This window comes from Lampetra planeri, chromosome 26 (genome assembly GCF_965212315.1).
Source record: "Lampetra planeri chromosome 26, kcLamPlan1.2.h2, whole genome shotgun sequence".
In the NCBI taxonomy this organism is placed as follows: Eukaryota; Metazoa; Chordata; class Hyperoartia; order Petromyzontiformes; family Petromyzontidae; genus Lampetra; species Lampetra planeri.
This window is the reverse complement of record NC_136132.1, coordinates 4,340,854-4,361,099: the sequence shown is the minus strand read 5'-3', so window position 1 is coordinate 4,361,099 and position 20,246 is coordinate 4,340,854. Positions and strand designations below refer to the sequence as shown.

Here is a 20,246-nt window from a genome sequence, read left to right as displayed (position 1 = left end):
AGCCAGCGCTGAAAACGACCGACCCACACGTGCTTTATCTGAGCATGAGACAACTTTGCTGTTGGTGTCCCATGCCAAAAAAAAATACAAAAATAAATATACATATTGAAAGGGTGGAATCAAACAAGCTGAGTTAAAATGTACTTTGGTTGATCGGAGGCGGGAGAGGGGAGGGGCGTGGATTTGACGATCTGGCCACGGTAGCCTTCGCTCGGCTACCTTGGCAATGAAGCCAGTCCCACAACGCAGTGCCTGTGAGTTATCGTATTGAGTGAGGACTGCAGCGGATCATAGCCTCCACTGCGAGGCACGTGCAAAGACTTCGGCGCCGAGCAATTAACTCAACGCACGGATTTAAAATGACGGCCAGCTATCGGCATTAAGGGGCCGTATGCATCGCAGACTTTTACTGGCGACCGAGTGGAGGTGCGGTGCTACGGTCCCTACGCAGTCTTGGAGAGACATCGAATCATCCGTGCAATCATTCTGCAATGCCGACCCAGAGGCCATCGAGACCACGCATGCGTTTCATTCACAAGGGAGGCCCTAGAGAGAGAGAGAGAGGAGAAATAAAAACATGATTTGTGGGATGAAAGATGCCAAATAACCGTTCAACCCCCTCCCCTCCCCCCAACTTATTCCGCATGCAAGGACTGTTAAGTCTGTGACAGACGTTTCTAATTGACGCCGCTGGAGGCTGGGTACAACAAAACACCCTGTTTCCAACATGATTCAGTCGTGTTACCTATCCCGGTACTATATATACGCTATATATAAACCGAGGCGGAGCATATCATGAATAAAACACGGGAACAGACAGAACCCATTTCCCCCCCAAACCAGCTTCGCGTCTCACCGCTGAGACAACTACTGTGGGATTAATTTCTTGTGGGGCCCTATCGGTCCAGACTGCTTATGCCAAGTCGGGTTACCGTGCCGAGGAATCTGCGGGAAGAAACACTCCAAACATCGGGGGACTCCCATCCCACAGCTCTTTTCAAATTGGAAGTAATCGCAGTAGAATATTTTATTTTTGCCGGACGTAGTGGCAGACGATCGCACCTGTGGTCTAAGATCTTGAGGGGTGGGGTGGGAGGACCGTGCAGAGATGAAAGCTTCCCAAGTGTGAGACTCACACCCGTTAGGTGACATGGCGCCCGCTGGAGGCGGTACAGAAAGTAGGCCGTGGAGCTGTCTGTGTAGTCTAACTGTTACTGTATTTATCTTCTTGGTTCTTTCGGTAAAGTCACGTAGAAGGGAAATAATAAAATAATCCAAATTATATTATTATATTAGTTGATTATATTATTATATTATTTTATTATATTATTTTATAATAGTATATGATTTTATTATGTTTATTTTTATTATTTTATTATTTCCCTTCTATGTGACTTTACCGAAAGAACCAAGAAGATGAATCCCTGCAGTCACGAAAGCTTTAAATCGAAATGTTACTGTATTTGCTTAAATTTTGTTTCGTCCATTACTTCAGTATTCCGATTTGAAACAAACTTACTCAACAAGAAACTGGCCGGATGTTTTACGGCATAGGCCGCATTTCCCTGGTAAAAAAATACATTGTTCGTCATTTTGCAAGCACCTGTTTGATTAGCAAACTTTAAAGTTGACCTTCGATGGCCTCAATCACTGGTGACTGATCATTAGAATAATATAATAGAATTTATTTATATTTTTATTATTTTATTATTTCCTTTCTACGTGACTTTACCGAAAGAAACAAGAAGATGAATCCCTGCAGTCACGAAAGCTTTAAATCGAAATTTGATCATTAGAACTTAATATTTTTTTCATCATGAATATTTACACCAGCTTTTAAGGGTTTTCTCGCGTCGACGGTAAATAAATGATGAACTAACGTGTTCAAGAATGCCGAGAGGTGAGCCCTGTTAAGAAATAAACATACGCTGACTGGGTGTTATAACGGCTTGCGAGGTCAGAGGGCGCGGCTCTCTACATTAGCGAGCGGCTGTCGCATGGTCAGCTGACGCAGGGCACGCAATCTGATTGGACGGTGGAGGGACGGGGGGGGGGAATTGAAATGAGGGGTCGGTTGAGAGACCGTTAGGAAGAAACAAGGGTGGAGATTCAGGGAAAGTTCCAGAAAGGACAGAGATTCTAGATTTGAAGTTTAGGGGGCCTGATCGGAGTAATTCCCTGCCGTGCTGTCTCGCTGTGCTGAAGACGTAACAAAGTGCACGTTCAAAACTTACCTGGGTTGAAACTCATTTGCAGCACACACACGACAGCCTAATCGGATTAGCAGCCGCGTGAAACCTGAACAAATGACCACGTCCGTTGCGCGGAATCTTCCTAGACTACGTTCAATATCCTAATTGCGCAATCTCACTCCGAGGGGGCGAGAGAACAATGTGTCCTGTCGCACCGTGCCGTTGTCAATCCCTCCCGCGGATTAAACCAGGACGGCACAAAGAACGACGCGGAGATTCGTCGGATTAAAATGTCCATACATTGTGTGCATCCATTGCTGGATGAAGGCCTCCCCTTGCTACGGCTGTCATGTGATGGGGTTTGCTTGTTTGTTGTTTTCGGCCATACTTCACCACGCTGGTCAGTGCAGGTCGGTTGAAGGGAGGAGGCCCCAGGACCGGTTTTGTTTGATCATCCGCCAACGATGTTAGCCGTGGCTGGGAATTGAACCTGGGCTCGCGGAGTTCACAACCCTCGCCGCTCTGCCACGATTCCCGCAACCCTCGCCACCCGTCGGATTCAAAGACGTCGCATTGAAGAGCAGCGTAGCGACGAATTAAAATGATAAAATAAAATAAATCCCTCGCAATCTGCTCCACAAAGAATGGGCTACTCGGATTTGAGTGACGGGCCACAATTTGAACACACGTCGACCAAGTAAACTCTCAGGTTAATCGTGCAGTACGCGTTTGAACAGCAAGGGGAACACAACGATGACATTTCCACCACACGTGTGCGGTTAATTGACCAATGACCTACTTGAACAAGTGGGAACCGTTGAGCTGCATCCGTGTGCCGAATGTCATCCTCATAAACGACTGTGGATGACCGTGACAGCTGCTATCCATCTTTCACAATCTTCAGCATCCAACGCGAGTCTCCCGAAGGCCCCAGAAAGAAGCAAGAATTACTGCAAAAAGTTTGACATCATGGTAGCAACTAATTAGCCAATCCAATATCAGAACAACAAAACACATATTAATGGCTGGCATTCACAAAATTGCAAATTCAATTAGCCCTCAGGCCCTTGCATAAGTTTCAATTAAACCACATTCCTGCGGAGGGAGCTGGTAGGAATGTTGGGTTGCTCGGTCAATGGCCAGGGTCAACGGCGGCGTGGTGTATTCCGCAAATATGGCCGACTGTGAGGGCGGGCACAAGCCGTCGTGAGTAGGTTAAACGTTGAGTTTTATAAGGGCACCACGGGGTGACCAGCCCCTCCCCACCCACCCTACCCTCCCCACCCAGCCCCTCCCCACCCTCCCCTCCCCACCCAGCCCCTCCCCACCCAGCCCCTACCTCCAGACCCAGCCCCTCTCTGCACGACGGACGGACGGACACAATAATCTCCTATGGGCTGGTATAACCAGGAGGGATCCTACCAGTACAAACTCACTCCAATGAAGAAGAACAAAAAACATTAACAGTCAAATGTTCGGGTTGAGCGAGGAAGAGGCAAGGTTGATCCAACAATCATGGGAAGCCTGCAGACGTGCGGATTAAACAAACGAGCTGACAATGGAGCTGCTGATGGACACCCTCCATCTTCCCGAGCAAACGCAGCCTAAGGAGATGCAATGCTATGCTGAGCAGAGATTAGTGCTTGAATGGCAGGATGGCCCCTCGTAAGCCGGGCCCAGTATCCCAGCTCTTGCGCTCCTGAATCGATGAGTTGGCAGCCTGCCCGGTGATAAGAGAGGCACCGCAAACATTTAGTGACCACGGAAGAGAGGTCCGTCCTGGGCTAACCAGACTCGACTGCCCCTTGCCGTGCCCATCAGCTGCACATCAGCTGAGCAAGCCGCAGGGGAAGGTGCGCTGAGTTATTGGCAAACTGCGCAGTGAGGTCCTCCGTCCAGTGGGTCACAGCTCTCGACCTGGGGACTCATTTCTCTCCACAAAAGGCCAGAGGTGAGCGCAAGTAGATATGGGAAAGCTGAATAAATTGTTCCCCAGGTTCCTCTAGTGGGTCCCCAGTGTTCGATGCGAGCCTTAAATCGTCTCCGTTTTCAGAAGGTGCAACGTCCGTCTTATTATTTACGCGTGTTGTGTCGGGACTCCTTCGTAAGAAAATAAAAAAAAATCCGTGGAAGGCATCCACAATTCGAGAGTGCCGCGGGCAATACTCTGGCCAGTGCCAAGCTGCCCAGAGGCTGACATCACCACGGGGCCAGCTGGGTGAAGACAAGCAAAGAGTCCTCGAGAGAAATTGAGATCCATCGATATGAAGAAACACTGAGAATTAAACACGCACACAGAGAGTTTCGAGCAGGTGAGGTTAGGAGAAGCAGCACGGTTGGCTACGTACGGTGTGAAAGAAATCCAACACACATAGAGTACAGGTGATGGTCACAGGGAGTCGTCATTTGTACGATTGTAACAAGCATGGGCACACTGATACCTCGTGATTAATTCAAAGGCAGAGGCTCGAGGCTGCTTTTGTGACTCATCAACTCCTTGACTTGTTTCATTTAGCACAGATACGCAATGGGCAGCCGGAGCGAATAACATCACTGAGCATTCATTTCCTTCTCAATATTGACTCCACTGCAGATGGTGCACGCTGGTATCATCCCTCGTCTGGGATCCGTTCCAAACTCTGCCCACAGCCGTTTCTACTCCTGCCAGTGTGACCCCCCCCACCACCCCCCACCACCACCACCCCCGGCGTAATCCATCAGGGGTCGCGGAGGATTAACGCGGTTACGTTGGTTCTCACTTTCCTCTCTCCTTAAACGCAGATCCTGGTGAACCACGGGGCGAGTTTCGACACCGAACGGAGCATGTTCGTCGCTCCGCGGAAAGGGATCTACAGCTTCAATTTCCACGTCGTCAAAGTGTACAACAGGCAGACGATACAGGTGGGTGAGTCGGTGGTGGCACAGAGAACAGCGGGTTTGCACTCGCCGACATTCTAGCAACCAGCGTTGGGCGATCGCGTGCGGGCATCGACACGATAACTTGTGTTTAGCGGGTAAGGCCCACTAAGTGCTATATGGATATATGTTTTAAAGAAACGACCTGGCTATCACAAATGATAGCTAAACGAAGTGGCTTATCGCGTGGACAATGTACAGGGTGTTTCAAAAAGATGGACCCAAATTCAAAGCAGTAGATTTCACGATGGCAGCATGTCGCAATTACACGAAAAGTTACAAATGGTTTATGTATAGCAGCCAAATAATCTGAATGCGTGTTTCTAAATGTGGAGGGGGGGTGGGGGGGGGGAAAACACGGAGGTCCCCGGAGGTCCCCGGACCAAAAATCCACGCGCCCAAGGGGAGAGAGACACACAAACTCCAAATATACAGCAGCAGCAGCAGGCGCCAGGGTCGGGGTTTAAACCCGCAACCTCCTGCACACCCGGCGAGGGAGTTAACATCCCGCCACCATGGCGCCCCCTGACACGAGGGAGCTGTTGGCATGGCAGGAGGAGTTGGGCCACGAACGTGCGCTGATGAAATCGATGGATCGTTTACCGATAAACTTGCGTGGATATATTCTGACCTTTGGTGGATGGACGGCCCGATTCGAGGTCACGGTTCGATCCGAGAATAATTTTTTTTTCTCCCTTTTTGCCATTGAGGTCGTCTAGAGCAGTAGCAGGAGCAGGATGGAATGAATGAATACAGGATGGAATTAATGAATACAGGATGGAATGAATGAATACAGGATGGAATGAATACGGCGTATACAAGTAGAGAGAATTGCTTGACTCGTTTTCGCGCACGGCTTTTACTCTGATGGGAAGAAACAATTTTAATTGATGGATCAGGCAGATAGGTAGGTAATAATGGGGGGGGGGGGGTGGGGGGGTGGTTGACCATACTTCACCACGCCGATCTTGCGTGGATTAGCGAAGGGGCAAGAGGGGCGTGGCTGTTTTTGTTCACACCCCTCGATACCGACGTCAGCCACGGATGGAAATCGAACTCGGGTCGCCAGGTCCACGGCTCTGCGAGTGCGCTAACCACCTTGACGCCACCACCCCCCTTCCTCCAGGCAGATAAGTCTTCTTTATCGAGAGCCAGCCAAGCGCACACTCAGGCAGCAAAATCGCGTTGGCAATGGGATACTTGTGGGTAAATAGGAGAACCAAACAGAGTGTTGGCCAAGCGACGAGCATGAAACAATACAGGAGGAGCCATGATAAGTAATGGCGAGTTTAAATACTATAAACGATTAGTAGGATCATCTTAAATAGTACAGTGTCGTGGCAATACACACCCTCTCCCCAGAGATTACATCAACACAATTCAACGTCACGATTCGATTCAAGAGCCAATTTTATTTTCATCTCACCTTTAGTATTGTTTATATTGTTACTACTCTTCTTTTGTTGTTGTTACTGTCGAGTTTGACGCAGTGTCCTTCGTGCAACATGAGCATACACTCTGTGCACTTAAGTTGAATTAAGTTAGTAACTCAATTGCACAATTTGATTCGCGCGTCACGTGCTTAAGAATTAATGTGCGTCAATCGAAACATCACGCAATGCCTATTAAACCACAATCGTACAGTTCCAAGACCAAATGAAAATTACACGTACACCACGATAACAATCACACAATTCTAATGATTCCATTCAAATTAAAATTTACTTCACAATCTGCCAAATTTGCCTGCATTCGTAGTCAAGCCGGGCAGTGGTGGCTTCGCACGCGGCCTGTGATCCAGCACTGTGGAGGGAGCCAGGGTGGGTGGATCACCGAACACAAATGTTGTTCAACTGCCATCCCTTGGCACTCCAAGTGGCATTGCCCTTCAGGACTGTGCCGCAAAACACGTGGACTCTGCCTGTCCCGCCTGTGTGGGACGTTGTGTCTGCCCCCCCCGCTCCCTCTCTGGGTGCAACCGGTTTCCTCCCACAGGTGAACATTCGCTAATGTGGTCGATATCTTCATGCGCAGAGGATCGCAGAGCTTGGGAAATTGTCGGTGCCGAGTGGCTGCCTGTCCGCTTGCCTCTCGTTCCTCGCACTTCTGAGCCATGTCCGTGCCTTCGTGAGCGGGCGACTGCCGTGCAACATTGCAAGTTGACCCCATTGTTATAACAAAATAAACAAACTCAAGCTCGCTAAAGCATCCAGATTCAACGAATGACATCAACACGCAACGTAATGTTAATTTCGCAATGTCATATCATTGAAAGGTCTCTTGAGTCTTACACTTACCGATGGCAATATTAGTTTCAGGCTCTGAAATATCAGGTATGGCCAAATATCATCATTACGACTCAATCCAAGGGGGCAATTTGGACATTCGCTCCGTGTCAACACACGCTGGATTGACGAACTTCAAGTGTTTGTAATTCCCCGGCAACTCGAGCTGAGCAGCGCCGATCTGCCGCACCTCCGATTAGCACGGTTGGATTACGTGCGGTGCGAAAGAAGTTCGACCTTACATGCTTTGGAGAGGCCTCGTCTCGGACAATGAGAGGTTGAGGCAGCGGCAGGTTTGTGTGTGTGGGGGGGGGGGGTTGGCGCTACGCTGCGCTACGAACCTGGCGACCCGAGTTCGATTCCCGCTCACGGCCGACACCGGTGACGATTATCTGAACCGGTCCTGGGCCTCCCCTAGGTCGACTCAACCTCAAATGAGTGTGTAAACATCGCTACTGGGGAGACAAAGGCGGCCGGGCGTCTTGCTGGCCACCTACGCCCTCGTGTGCCGTGCCGGCCTTCATAGGTGCTGGCTAACAGCACTTGCCCCAACAGTCTGTTCAGGCTATACGGGGGATCTTTGTCTTTCGATTTAAAGCTTTCGTGACTGCAGGGATTCATCTTCTTGGTTCTTTCGGTAAAGTCACGTAGAATGGAGAAAAAAACAATAAAATAAAATAATAGAATTCTGACATTTTATTATGTTTCATTTATTTATAATTTTATTATTTCCATTCTACGTGACTTTACCGAAAGAACCAAGAAGATCTTTGTCTTTGTCACTCCTGGCCCTGCGGCACGCAAGTCTGTCTGTTCAGGGGACTTCACTTTTTATTTTTAAAATTGTTTAAACTAATACGGACTTCGGGGGCGAGCCGGGCCGCTGGCTGGCAGAGTGCCGGCGTTCGCCTGCGGTCAATGTGATTTGCGTGTCGCGATAAACGGATTTGTCGCACGTGACGCCAAGCGCGGCCGCCGTCGGTTGCCATCGCACGCGCGCACATTGCGTCTGGCGTTTGCTTCAGAGAGACGTTGTTAGGATTTTTTTTATTTTGGGGGGGGGGGGGGGCAATGAGAATTGGTCCCTCGTTGCATGCTGTAAATTTGTTACAATTACATTTTTCATTCTCACGAGGCGCGCACGTAGAGGCAGTTTTTAAGGAAGCTAATTTACAGTATAATACAGAATATGCAAATTGGGAGACTTGACCGACGCCAAAGGGGTCGAGTCAAAAGTGATTTCCTGTTAAAAGGAGCATTGCAGCAGTGGTCATCTCACTGCCTGACACAAGCCAGCAGTGGAAAGTCCACGTTCCTATGGCGGGGGCGAGTCTGTCTGCAGGGGCGAAGCCTACGCCACTACCTATTCTGTAATATCACGAAGCCTCATCCTCAAGTGGGATATATAAACAACAAACAAAGACAAAGCTCCCCCGCACAGCCTTAGCAGACTGTTGGGACAAGTGCTGTTAGCGAACACCTATGAAGGCCGGCACGGCACACAAGGGGGTGGGTGGCAAACACCACACCACGCCCGGCCGCCTTTGTCTCCCCAGTGGCGATGTTTACACACCGCACCAGGTACTCATGTGAGGCTGAGGATATGTACACACACACTCTCCCACATGGCCCTGCCCCGAAGAAATGTGCATCGCTTGGCAGCGCAAGCGATATTTATTTTTAATTCTCATGGATGTGAAATTTTACCAAATCAAGTGAAAAACCACACTTAACATTATTGTGTGTTTGTGCAGTCATGGGTAACTAGGTGGATGCCATCAGCTCACTCCACTGGAGAAGCTGGTTTTCGACAAGAGTGCTGAAACCCTGACGTTAGGTTAGTACTCTGTACCCTGAGAGGTCCAGCCAGCTCTCTGGACTATTTGGAGTGCGGTTACAAGATGGACTTTTGGCCAGCAGCTTTTTATGAGTTGATCTGAGTGTGGGAGGACGCCAGACAACTCAAACTCGAGGCAGTTATCCGATCAAAAGCCCTTTCAGATGATTTTTTTGTCGAGTCTGCTTACCCTTCCACGTGCCTTCGATTAGTCTGGTTGGCTATGTACGGCGCCAAAGAAGTTCAACACACGTAGAGTACACCGAGGAAATATATTTCCCTGAATGTATTTCCCTGAATGTCTTTCCTCGTTTGCGCGACGACTCCATCACTGCATGATCCACGAACCTCATCGACAAATATCCAGATTACAGGCGTGCATTGACGCAATGCTCAGCAATAATCGAACAAACAAAATGTACGTTGCATTTCGGAATATCAAATTCAAGTTCATTTATTAGGTATAGCCCTGTGAGCCATTCGGCGCGCGTACGCATCCATGACGAATTCACCACGAATACGCTCGATCTCGTCAGAAGACTTGGGCCGTGAGGCTCGCCAAAAAGAGCAATGGTACAACAACGGATCCTCGAACATATTCGCGCAGAGATTTAAGTGCCACCCCATTCGCACGTTCGAATTTCCCTCCGCACATTCCAATGTCCTCCCACGCGAAGCCAAGCCGCTCCTCGTTGGAATTGGCCAAACGTTCCAAATGGCGGGGACCCTCCTGGTATAAGGAAGGAGTCGCAAGAATAGGTGAGGCTCTCTCTTTTTTTTTACGATCAGTGGAAACAAGAAGATGCTCGGTGTATTGGGCACTTTGCTTCGTTCATCATTTCGTAATTTTTTTTTCAACTTTGCTTTATGTAAACCCCCACCTCTCGCTCACTCTATCGCTCACTCTTTCGGTCACTCTTTCGGTCACTCTCTCGCTCACTCTCTCGCTCACTCTCTCGCTCACTCTCTCGCTCACTCTCTCGCCCACTCTCTCGCTCACTCTCTCGGTCACTCTCACTCTCTCGCTCACTCTCTCGCTCTCTCTCTCTCGCTCACTCTCTCGCCCACTCTCTCGCTCACTCTCTCGGTCACTCTCACTCTCTCGCTCACTCTCTCGCTCTCGCTCTCTCTCTCTCGCTCACTCTCTCGCTCACTCTCTCGCTCACTCTCTCGGTCACTCTCTCGGTCACTCTCTCGGTCACTCTCACTCTCTCGCTCACTCTCTCGCTCTCGCTCTCGCTCTCGCTCTCGCTCTCTCTCTCTCGCTCACTCTCTCGCTCACTCTCTCGCTCACTCTCTCGCTCACTCTCTCGCTCACTCTCTCGCTCACTCTCTCGGTCACTCTCACTCTCTCGCTCACTCTCTCGCTCTCGCTCTCTCTCTCGCTCTCGCTCACTCTCTCGCTCACTCTCTCGCTCACTCTCTCGCTCACTCTCTCGCTCTCTCTCTCGCTCACTCTCTCGCTCACTCTCTCGCTCACTCTCTCGCTCACTCTCTCGCTCACTCTCTCGCTCTCTCGCTCACTCTCTCGCTCACTCTCTCGCTCACTCTCTCGCTCTCGCTCTCTCTCTCTCGCTCTCCACGGGGTGTAAACGAAGAGCAACATCCACGACCATTAAATCATCAAGGAGTAGGCGCCGCTCTCTCGTTTGGCGGCCGACGTTATAGTGAGGCGCCCGATCGCGGCATGAGTGATGGCCTTAATCTAAGTTGTCTTGTGGTTGTTGTTGTTGGTTGTTTGACTTGCATCCCACTGGGATTTTTGCACACAGCGTTGGTGTGCGGTGTTTTTTCTGCAATATTTTGCTGTCTTTTCTTGGATTTTCTGTTTGCACTTAGTCACATAGTCACTTTAAGATGTTTTTTGTTTTTGTTTTCTGTTTGTTGCGGTTGCACCCGATTCAAGAGCCGAATGGCTCACAGGGCTATACCTAATGAATAAACTTGAAACTTGAGTATAGCCAAACCGCGTTGGCTCCAGGTCTCCAACTACCGCAGGTGGCACACCATGCCACCGTGAACGTATCGCCCATTAACGCGGCAGCGTCTCGCTCCCTCGCGATGGCGCGCGCAGATTCGCTGGAAAATTGGCAAGCTCGCGCAAATTGATTTTACCGACAGCTGGAGGCAGCGTTGAGTAATTAAAACAAAATTATAAATGCGTATTGTTTTAATTTGTTGCCATGCCAACGGCACAATTTTTTATGCAGTCGTCGGGAAATGAGAGCTCACGTTTTGAGCCGGCGCAACGCCGAATAAATAAAAAAAACTGCACTCTCAAAGAAAAAAAAAAGAATCCCTGGAAGCACGCAGTTACTTATTTAGGGTGTACCGTCTCAACACATCCAATCGTGATAGACAGGTACATGGAAATTTGTATTTATAGCACGACAGAAGAAGGAGCCACAGAGAGTGGGCAAAGACGACAGCAGCAGGTGGTCCCATTAACGTAGAAAACAGTGAATTGCTTGGCAAGACCTCTCCCCACGCGTACCGCGCCAAAGCCACGTCCTCTAGCATTTACGCTTCGCCAAAGCTGTAAGTTACACGCATAGGCAGACAAACGCACACTCACTCACCGACCCCCCCCCAACCCCATTTACGCTTGAAGTCAAGGCTTAGCAATGCAGAATGCGGCCCATTGTGAGCCGAGTGAATTTTAGCTCCGTGCAACTAAGATGCAATTCTTCGTACTTCGTCATTCTCGTACAGTTTGATTATTTAAAAAATTAACCCGTAAAAACAAAGTTTTTCACTATAAATCCTTTATATGCGTGTTCAATGGGCCACAACCCAGCCCACATTGGTCTTTGAAACGGGCGGCTAGAGTCCTCTCGTCCTCTGGCTTGAGATGGCTGCCACCTATGGGTCAGATGATTGCCTGCCACCATTAAGCAATTGGTAATTAAATATAAAAAAAAATTTTCCTAAAAAGTGTAAAATTTTTGAAACATTTTTTCACGAAACTAAATTGTCACGAACAACGAGCCTGTGTGCAAAATGTCAGCTCGATTGGATCACGGGAAGTGGGTTAAACAACGACCGAAAGATTTGCACGGTCGTAAGCGCGCAAGCAAGCAAGCAAGTGAACTTAATATAAAGGATTTAAAAATACGGTATTCACTGCCCCCTTCCCCCCCGCCACCTCCCTTCGCGAATGCTATTCCAATTGCGTCGTTGGTGTCGTGTCATGATACGAAGCGTCCGTTTAGAACTCTCGGTTGTCGTGTCCCGTGTTAGAAAAGGGCCCGTGGAAGGGGATATCACGGAACTAACTCTGAGATCCGTTCAAGTAACCTCTGTTGTCACGTGGCAGTCAAGCAGATGTTCTTTAATCTTGGAGCTGAATTTTAGTCAAATTGAGTTTACTTCGAAGCCAACGCCCCAATATCTCAGACTGCTAGGATTGTCTCTCTCCATCCACCGCGTTTGCAATCTGTGCTCTTCACTCATCACATCCACCACTCATATCCCGTTCCACCGCATCCCTCCATCTCAAACTCAGTCTCCTGCCTATACCTCTTCTGCTAATCTATGTGAGTCAATGGGTCTCTGTATGAGTCTATGGGTCTCGATGAGAGTCATGGGGTCTCTGTATGAGACTATGGCTCTCGATATGAGCCTATGGGTCTCCAATCTCCATAGCTCTTCTAATCTATGGGTCTCTGTGTGAGTATATGGGTCTCTATGTGAGTCTTTGGGTTTATCTGTGAGTTTATGGGTCTCTATGTGAGTCTTGGGCTCTCTGTATGAGACTCTGGGTATCAATTTGAGCCTATGGGTCTCCAATCTCCAGAGCCATTCTCATCGCATCCACTCTGTCTCTTCTCAGCACGTGCCCAAACCATGTAATTCTCGCCTTCCTCACCTCGAAGATATTAGTAATTTCTGCTGATGCTTAAACTTTTTCATTCCGCCAAATGTTCCTTACGGCTATTCTCAACAGCTAAAATTGGTGTAAAACGAAATTTAATATTTCATGTTTTTTTGCAGTCATTGGCGACCAGGCTGAGGCCATCAACTCACTGTGGCAGAGAACTCAGTTGAATCTCGGGTGGAATACCTTGATACTAACTCGGATCTCAGTGGAACTGGCTGAGTGCTCTTCCCTCTATGCCAGCTGGCTTCGCTTTTCTTCCGTATTTTTTATTTTCCAAAATGTCTAAAATATCGGGACAAAACTGTGCACACCTAGAAATTATAACTCCGTATGATAATTAGCAACAGTGAGCTCGTAAACCCTTTATTTATTTTTTATCGCGAAGCATTTAAAATTAAGTCCAGACATTGCAGCTGCAAAGCATTGACGATTGAGCAAGGGCTTTTAAAATAACAGTGGGAAGGTGATTACTGTACATTCAAATAAATGCAGCCTCAGGATCCATCCAACAATTCCTCCAAATTACACTGTGACATATGCACAGTTTTGCTTTGTGTACGGTAGATCCCTGACACACGCAAAAATGTCAGTGCGGTTCTTGACAGTACCCGGAATGTTCTGTCAGTAACGTATGTCAATGCAGGTCAAACTGCACTAAACTCTATACATTTTGTGCGATGGTTCTGACCTTGGACGCAATTCACATTTTCGTTATATTAACGGCTATAACGGAAAATGTATGGAGCCTGCATTCCCTGTACACTTCTCTCCTTCCCTACCGCCCCCCGCCTTCACTCTGCCTCTATTCACTTTCAACCGACCAAACGGACTCCAGTCAAAACACAGAACCCGTTTCTGGATTTTTTGAGGGGTGCTCAGCAGATAGCTGGAAACCTATACAAAGCTCCCTGTACGTTTTTTTTTGCGTTGTTGTTGTTGGCCTCGTTTAAACACCCACTGAGCCGAAATATATATTTCACAAGATCGACCTGGTGACTTTATTGGTATAATATTATTAATGATGCCTTGAAAATTACACAGAAAAGCTTAGCCATGCCACAATACTCTTTTTCAGGTTTGGTCCTTCACTCATTTAATGAATTTTGAGTGCTTGCAAAAAAAGTGTCAATTACGAGGAGGTACCGCTCAGAGTTCCGCACAGATGGATTCAATAATCCCGTGCTGGACTGACGTCTCAACACTACACCACCATCCTAGCTCTAACCAGGTTCAGTTCTGCTTAAGCTTTTGATATTGAGATCGGATAGATTTCCGGGTGATTGATCGGAGACACATATGTTGACTGCTACCTGTGCTAAACCAGTGACAATTATTCTAAAGATCTACAGCCTCGTTGAAAGGTTCCTGTTCTCTTAGAATTGTTCTTATATTACTAATGACTTTAACCTACCTCTCATTGAGGCCTTGACCCAGAAAAACACAATAATTGCGTGCAATTTAATGACAGTTTGGCAAAGCAGACATGACATTGTGCGAGGAAAAGCTTTTACCATCATTACAGCCACATTATGGAAAGCTGACACAAAACACAGCATGCCTTCACTTTAGATATGAGGCTGGGCCAGTGTGCAACAATTCCAGGGGTGCATTTAATCATTACATTCGTGAGCAAACAAAGGGTTCTAATTAGAAGCACTTGACAAAATGGTGATAGTAATTTACGAAGCCACATGTTTCAAAAACATAATACGCTGATTGTGCGCCCCCCCCACCAACTTCCCAAAAAAATGCAATTCCTGGACACAACCGTGGGTGCAGATGTTGCTGTCAAGCAATCAATAGGTAGACATTGATGACAGTCTCCCCTTCCACATGTCAACAACCGAGTTTCTTTCAGTTTCAGTTTCATGTATTTGGTATAGCCCTGTGAGCCATTCGGCTCTTGAATCGGGTGCAACCGCAACAGACAAAAAACAAAAACATGAAACAAAAACATGAACAAGAAACACATCTTAAAGTGACTATGTGACTATGTGCAAACAGAAAATCCAGTTGACATTGGCTGGGCTCAGGCCACGGGCAAAATCTTCCCGAGTTGATGACAATGTGGCCGAATGAGCGTGGTCCCAATATCCACCCTTCACGTCCTTCCACGGTCCACCTCTTCACGTTCGCGAACCTTCTCACCCGAATGAGCATCGGGCCGTTGGCATGCATCTGGCGATTGGCAAACCGAGGCAGATGTGGCCGTGACATCAAAAATATCGGACCGCATAATCGTGCAGAGATGAGTTCGAGTTTGGGGGGAGGGGTGGGGGGTCGCAGTTCCGTCCGTCTCGACACGTTTGACTGCCCGTGTCAGAATGTGAATACCCTGAGTGCAACTGTAAACGGCATAGCACAGGTATGCCATTCGGTTGGCATAACCGCCTGCGTCGCATATGGCAAAGAAATGAAACAGGGAGACAACATATTCTTAGGTTTTTTTCGGTAAAGTCACGTAGGTAAAACATTAAAATTTATAAAAGTAAAATAAAATAAAAAATAAAAATCACGACGTTTCGGAGGCAACACAAGCTTCCGTCTTCAGGTGGAACCGTCACAGCCACGACAACTGTATCAAGTAAATGAGAGATTACAAGAGCTACCACTCCGTATATATAATGGTTGGAGAGGGGGGGAAGGGCCAAGTATGGCACACTTTTTATTAATATGGTAAGGTGAGGCACCCTCGCTCCATCTCTCCCAATCAACCTCGTACCTCACCGCTGCTGCCCGTGCTTAAATAATACAGCTCATGAACGGTCGTGAATAGCCCAAGGCTTTTAAGCATGTATAAAGAGGCAGCGCCGATTGCCGAAAATTCGCCTGCGGGCTTGCTGCATGATGCATGCGCTCAAAAAGCCAAGCCGGGGATGGAGCTATGAGCAGATCACCCAGAATGCACTTGATCGCATACATTTTTTAAAAGCTAAGTGGAGTTTGAGCCTGGACAATGCTTGGATGGGTAACCGCGATGCGCACAAACAAGGTTGTCACATTCTATATTCTTAGGTTTTTTCGGTAAAGTCACGTAGGTAAACATTTTAAATTAATAAAAGTAAAATAAAAATAAAATATAAATCACAACGTTTCGGAGGCAACACAAGCTTCCGTCTTTAGGTGGAACCGTCACGAGGTTGTCACAGGCCTCGCATGGACTGCATGGACTGCGTGACGGGCAGCAGAGGGCAGCGTGGCAAAATCCATTGCTGCGTTGTACTTCTATGACACCACTTATGTGCTACCCACCTTCACCAACCAGCGCTGACCAATGTGGTGGGGTATGGTCAAGTGATATTCACAGCTGAAGATGCCATGATCCAGCAGTGGGTGTTCTGTGCATGTGTCATGCAAATGATGTTGTCATTTGAGTAAAAAAGTAAAATGCACGGTAGCATTAAATGATTGTTTGGTAGGGACACACTCCTGCTTCCATATATGTGCGTGATGAATGAATCCATTTATTAGTCCGAACCTACTTCTGTGCAGGATTTTTGCAGTCATGGTGTTGAGCTCTCTGGCGTGTTTCCGGGTGGCACTGCGTGTTGTTCGGCACGATGTCCGACGTTTCTCTCCATGTGCTGGGAGCTTCGTCAGCACCCGTCAGTTCCTGCAGACGTTCCCGAAGAAGCTCCCGGCAATGTGGAGCGAAACGTCGGACATCATGCACATCAGAGAGCTCTCATTAGACAACCAGTCCCCGAGTTCAGAATCGTAATGTTCATTTATACTGGAGGAATCCGATGAGCTATCAAGCTCTTTGTTACAGACATCCAGCAGTCGCAGGTTGTTCGGTAGACACTCTTCACCGCGGCTCATCGCATTGCGTCCCCACCCACCCACCTCTTTCTCTCGCCCCCCCTCTCTCTCTCTCGCCCTCTAATGTACAAGTCTCCCGTAGCCAAACGCTGCGGTGACCTCCAGTGGAGATTGGCACACTGCACGTTGCCATTGGCCGTGTGGCTCAGCCGAATCTCGCCAGGGGTAACAGACTTGTGCATTTCCTGCGGTGCCAGGGAGGATCTGCCCCACCAGTACTTACGCTACCAGTGGCTAAAACCAATGTTCTGCCTTTTGGGGGACATTATCAGGAAACTGGGGGTGCCGTTCTACACAAGCAGCAGCTTCGTAAATGGGGTGGTGCATTACCTTGCTAACAAGCGCCATGACCTCGCCAACTTCGCCTGTGCTCAGGCGAAGATGGCGGTGTACAGAACGAGGAAAAAGATGCTGCCAGGTGACACCGACGGCTGTTTCGTGCTTTCAATGTTCAGGGGCCTGCTCAATGTGCGGCTCCGGTTGGAGCATGCGTACCACACACATACCGGTGATGTGCCCGTCTTTTTTGAACGCTGGGGGGCCGGAAAAGTCCCTCTCTGTACCAGCGTGGACGGCACCCTCGTGTTCACCTTCTGAAGCGCTCGCTCGTCACCGTGGCGTGCGCGATGACCACCACAACCACCACCACCACCACGTGACTTTTCTTTGTGTTGTGCGCGGTGCTTTTAGCGCTACAGCGCGTGGATTTATAGCGTTTATTATTTGTGTTGCTGGTGACTTTGTGTATTTCATATCGACATCGCCTCCAGTGCTTTTGCTGCTGGCGGCAATAAAAGTTCTTTAAAATTCAAAAGTCCCTCTCTCTCGCCGTCTCTCTCTCGCCCGCGCCACGCGCGACCAGGTCAGCCTGATGCTCAACGGGTGGCCCATCATCTCGGCGTTCGCCGGGGACCAGGACGTGACGCGGGAGGCGGCGAGCAACGGCGTCCTGCTGATCATGGAGAAGAGCGACCGCGTCTACCTGAAGCTCGAACGGGGCAACCTCATGGGCGGCTGGAAGTACTCCACCTTCTCGGGGTTCCTCATCTTCCCGCTGTGAAGGGAGATCGAAGGGCAGTTTTTGGTTTTTTTTTTGCTTGGCGGGGAGGTGGTGGTGGGGGGGGTGCAAGGCAAGTGGGTGTGGTGGGGGTAGAGTGGGTGGCCGTGTGTGTGTGTGTGCAGTCGGGGGCAGGGGAGGGGCGAGGTGATTTTAGTTTGAGAGCTGGCGGGGAGATGGAGGGCCCTCCGATGGGGCCATTGCCGTCTGGTCTCTCCTCCCGAGCTACAAGCGTCGTTGCGCGTACAGCGAGCGGTGTAAGAGACTCTGCGGCAGCACGCAGAGTGCGCGCCCTCCAAGCCCATCTCCCCCGATATTCGATGTGCACCCGTGCAGAAGGTTTTTTTTTTTAGTTCGTTGTTGTTGAATTTTCGTTGAAAAAAAAATTATATACAAGTTATTATTCAACATTACTGTCCTCATTGCAGTATTTATCTTTGGCCGTGCATACTATACACGACACGGGGACTTGACAGTGCACAAACGCAAAAAGAATTTGAGTTGTGCCGGTGAGGCCGTGGATCTGAAAAGCTTTCCCCTCCCCACTTGATGTCCAAGATGCCACGATGGCAAAGCGCGAAGATAACAACAACAACAACACAGCAGCAACAACGCATCCCACGCGCGCGGATGCTGAGCGCGCAGAGGACAATTCAACTGACGCTCCTGTATTGAGGTCTCTTTGGTCGTTTGTTCGTGTTATGATACGTACAGTACATAAATATGTATATGTAATAGTGTGTGAGCCATCGAACGCAGATTTGATATTCGCTTTGCAAGATCGTGGGCATCGTTAAAATCTATTGAAATGAACGGAACGCAAACAAAAAAAATAAAACCCGAATAAAAAAGCCGTATTTAAAACTAAGGAGTCGTTCTAAGAAAACACATTCCTGTGATCATGTAAGTGTTTATCGTGAGCTACGATGTCATACGCGTTCTCGTGTCCCCACCCCCTTCACTCTCCCTCGACCGCTCACCCCTCGCACGCCTTGCCCCTCTCACGCTCACAGCCACGTTCGCCTCGCCACTCCGCCGCACGACAATCCCTGACCCCAAGATCCCTGACCCCAAGATCTCTGACTCCAAGATCCCTGACCCCCAAAAGCGCTCCGCCTCGCCTCTGAACCCGCGCGCATCACGGCAGCGAAGAGGTGGTTTGTTTCGGTTGTTTTTCGTTGACGCACACAATTGCGAGGCGTGTAGACACAGAGGCGAGCAATGCGTGCTGGGTCCACGGACTTGTACAACGATTCACGAATACAGAACAATGTAACTGCATCCCCCCCCCCTTCCCCCATCGCCCGGCCTATGTTGGCAACACTCAAGTTTCATTGCAATTGAGATCCCGGCACGAAAATGTGCGTATTTTACACCCTCCAATTTTCAAAGAAGACTGCGATTTGTTTTTTTTTAAGGGTCACGCGCATTTCATAGGAAGATTTAAATTATGATAGTTTACCGTAATTAAGATTAACATTGAAGGTGAATTGTTCTAAGCACATTCGATCGTGCTAAACCAATATTTTTTTGTTTTTGTAATTTTGTATTAAATTGTCACCCGTATTTTTTTAAAGCTTCAGTTTATTTTTGTTTGTTACCTGCAGAATCGCAAGCGAGCGCACGCACGCATGCACCGGCGTGCGTACCTGCAGCGAATTGATTAACACGAATTTCCCAGATGCAATGTTGATAAAAAAAAAAGATCACACGCTGCGAAACGGAGCAAACAGCAAGTGCCAGGCACATTTCCCCATCAGAAAATCACCCCCCCCTCCCTGTCCCCACCCCCCCACTCTTCAGCAATTACACGGTTATTTTGTCGTTACTGTATCTGTGTAAATGCGACCCTTTATGTGTACACCCGCATGAGAACAAATTTAAACTATAAACTATTTTTTTTATTTCACCAAGTAAGGCCCACTGAGCTATATAGCTCTTTTTTCAGAAGTGAGCTGACCACAGATGATAGTCCAATTCAGTGGCTTATCATGCGGACAATTATATCAGTCAAATACTCCAAACGCACGTTTATGAATGTGGAGGGAAAAGCCGGAGGAGCCGAAGAAAAATCCACGCGACCACGGAGTGAACACACAAACTCCAAATATACAGCAGCAGGCGTCAAGGTCGGGATCTAACCCACGACCTCCTGTATAGCAGGCGAGGTAAGTTAACATCTCCTAGCCACCGTGGCGTGTCGCGTTCAGGATGCATCGAAGTCTCAAGCTGCAAAATTGATCAACATGGGCCCTGG

At 48.5% G+C, this 20,246-nt stretch overlaps 1 protein-coding gene across 1 annotated transcript in view; it reads left to right on the top strand.

Annotated features, from left to right (window-relative positions):
- LOC144727601 (cerebellin-1-like) overlaps positions 1-19,555 on the top strand; it is a 30,874-nt gene extending 11,319 nt beyond the window's left edge. Inside the window, exons 2-3 of the mRNA XM_078606543.1 lie at positions 4,974-5,093; positions 17,795-19,555. Coding sequence (XP_078462669.1) covers positions 4,974-5,093; positions 17,795-17,992 — 318 coding nt within the window. The 3' untranslated portion in view covers positions 17,993-19,555. The remainder of the gene's footprint in view (positions 1-4,973; positions 5,094-17,794) is intronic.
- Positions 19,556-20,246: the final 691 nt, after the last annotated feature.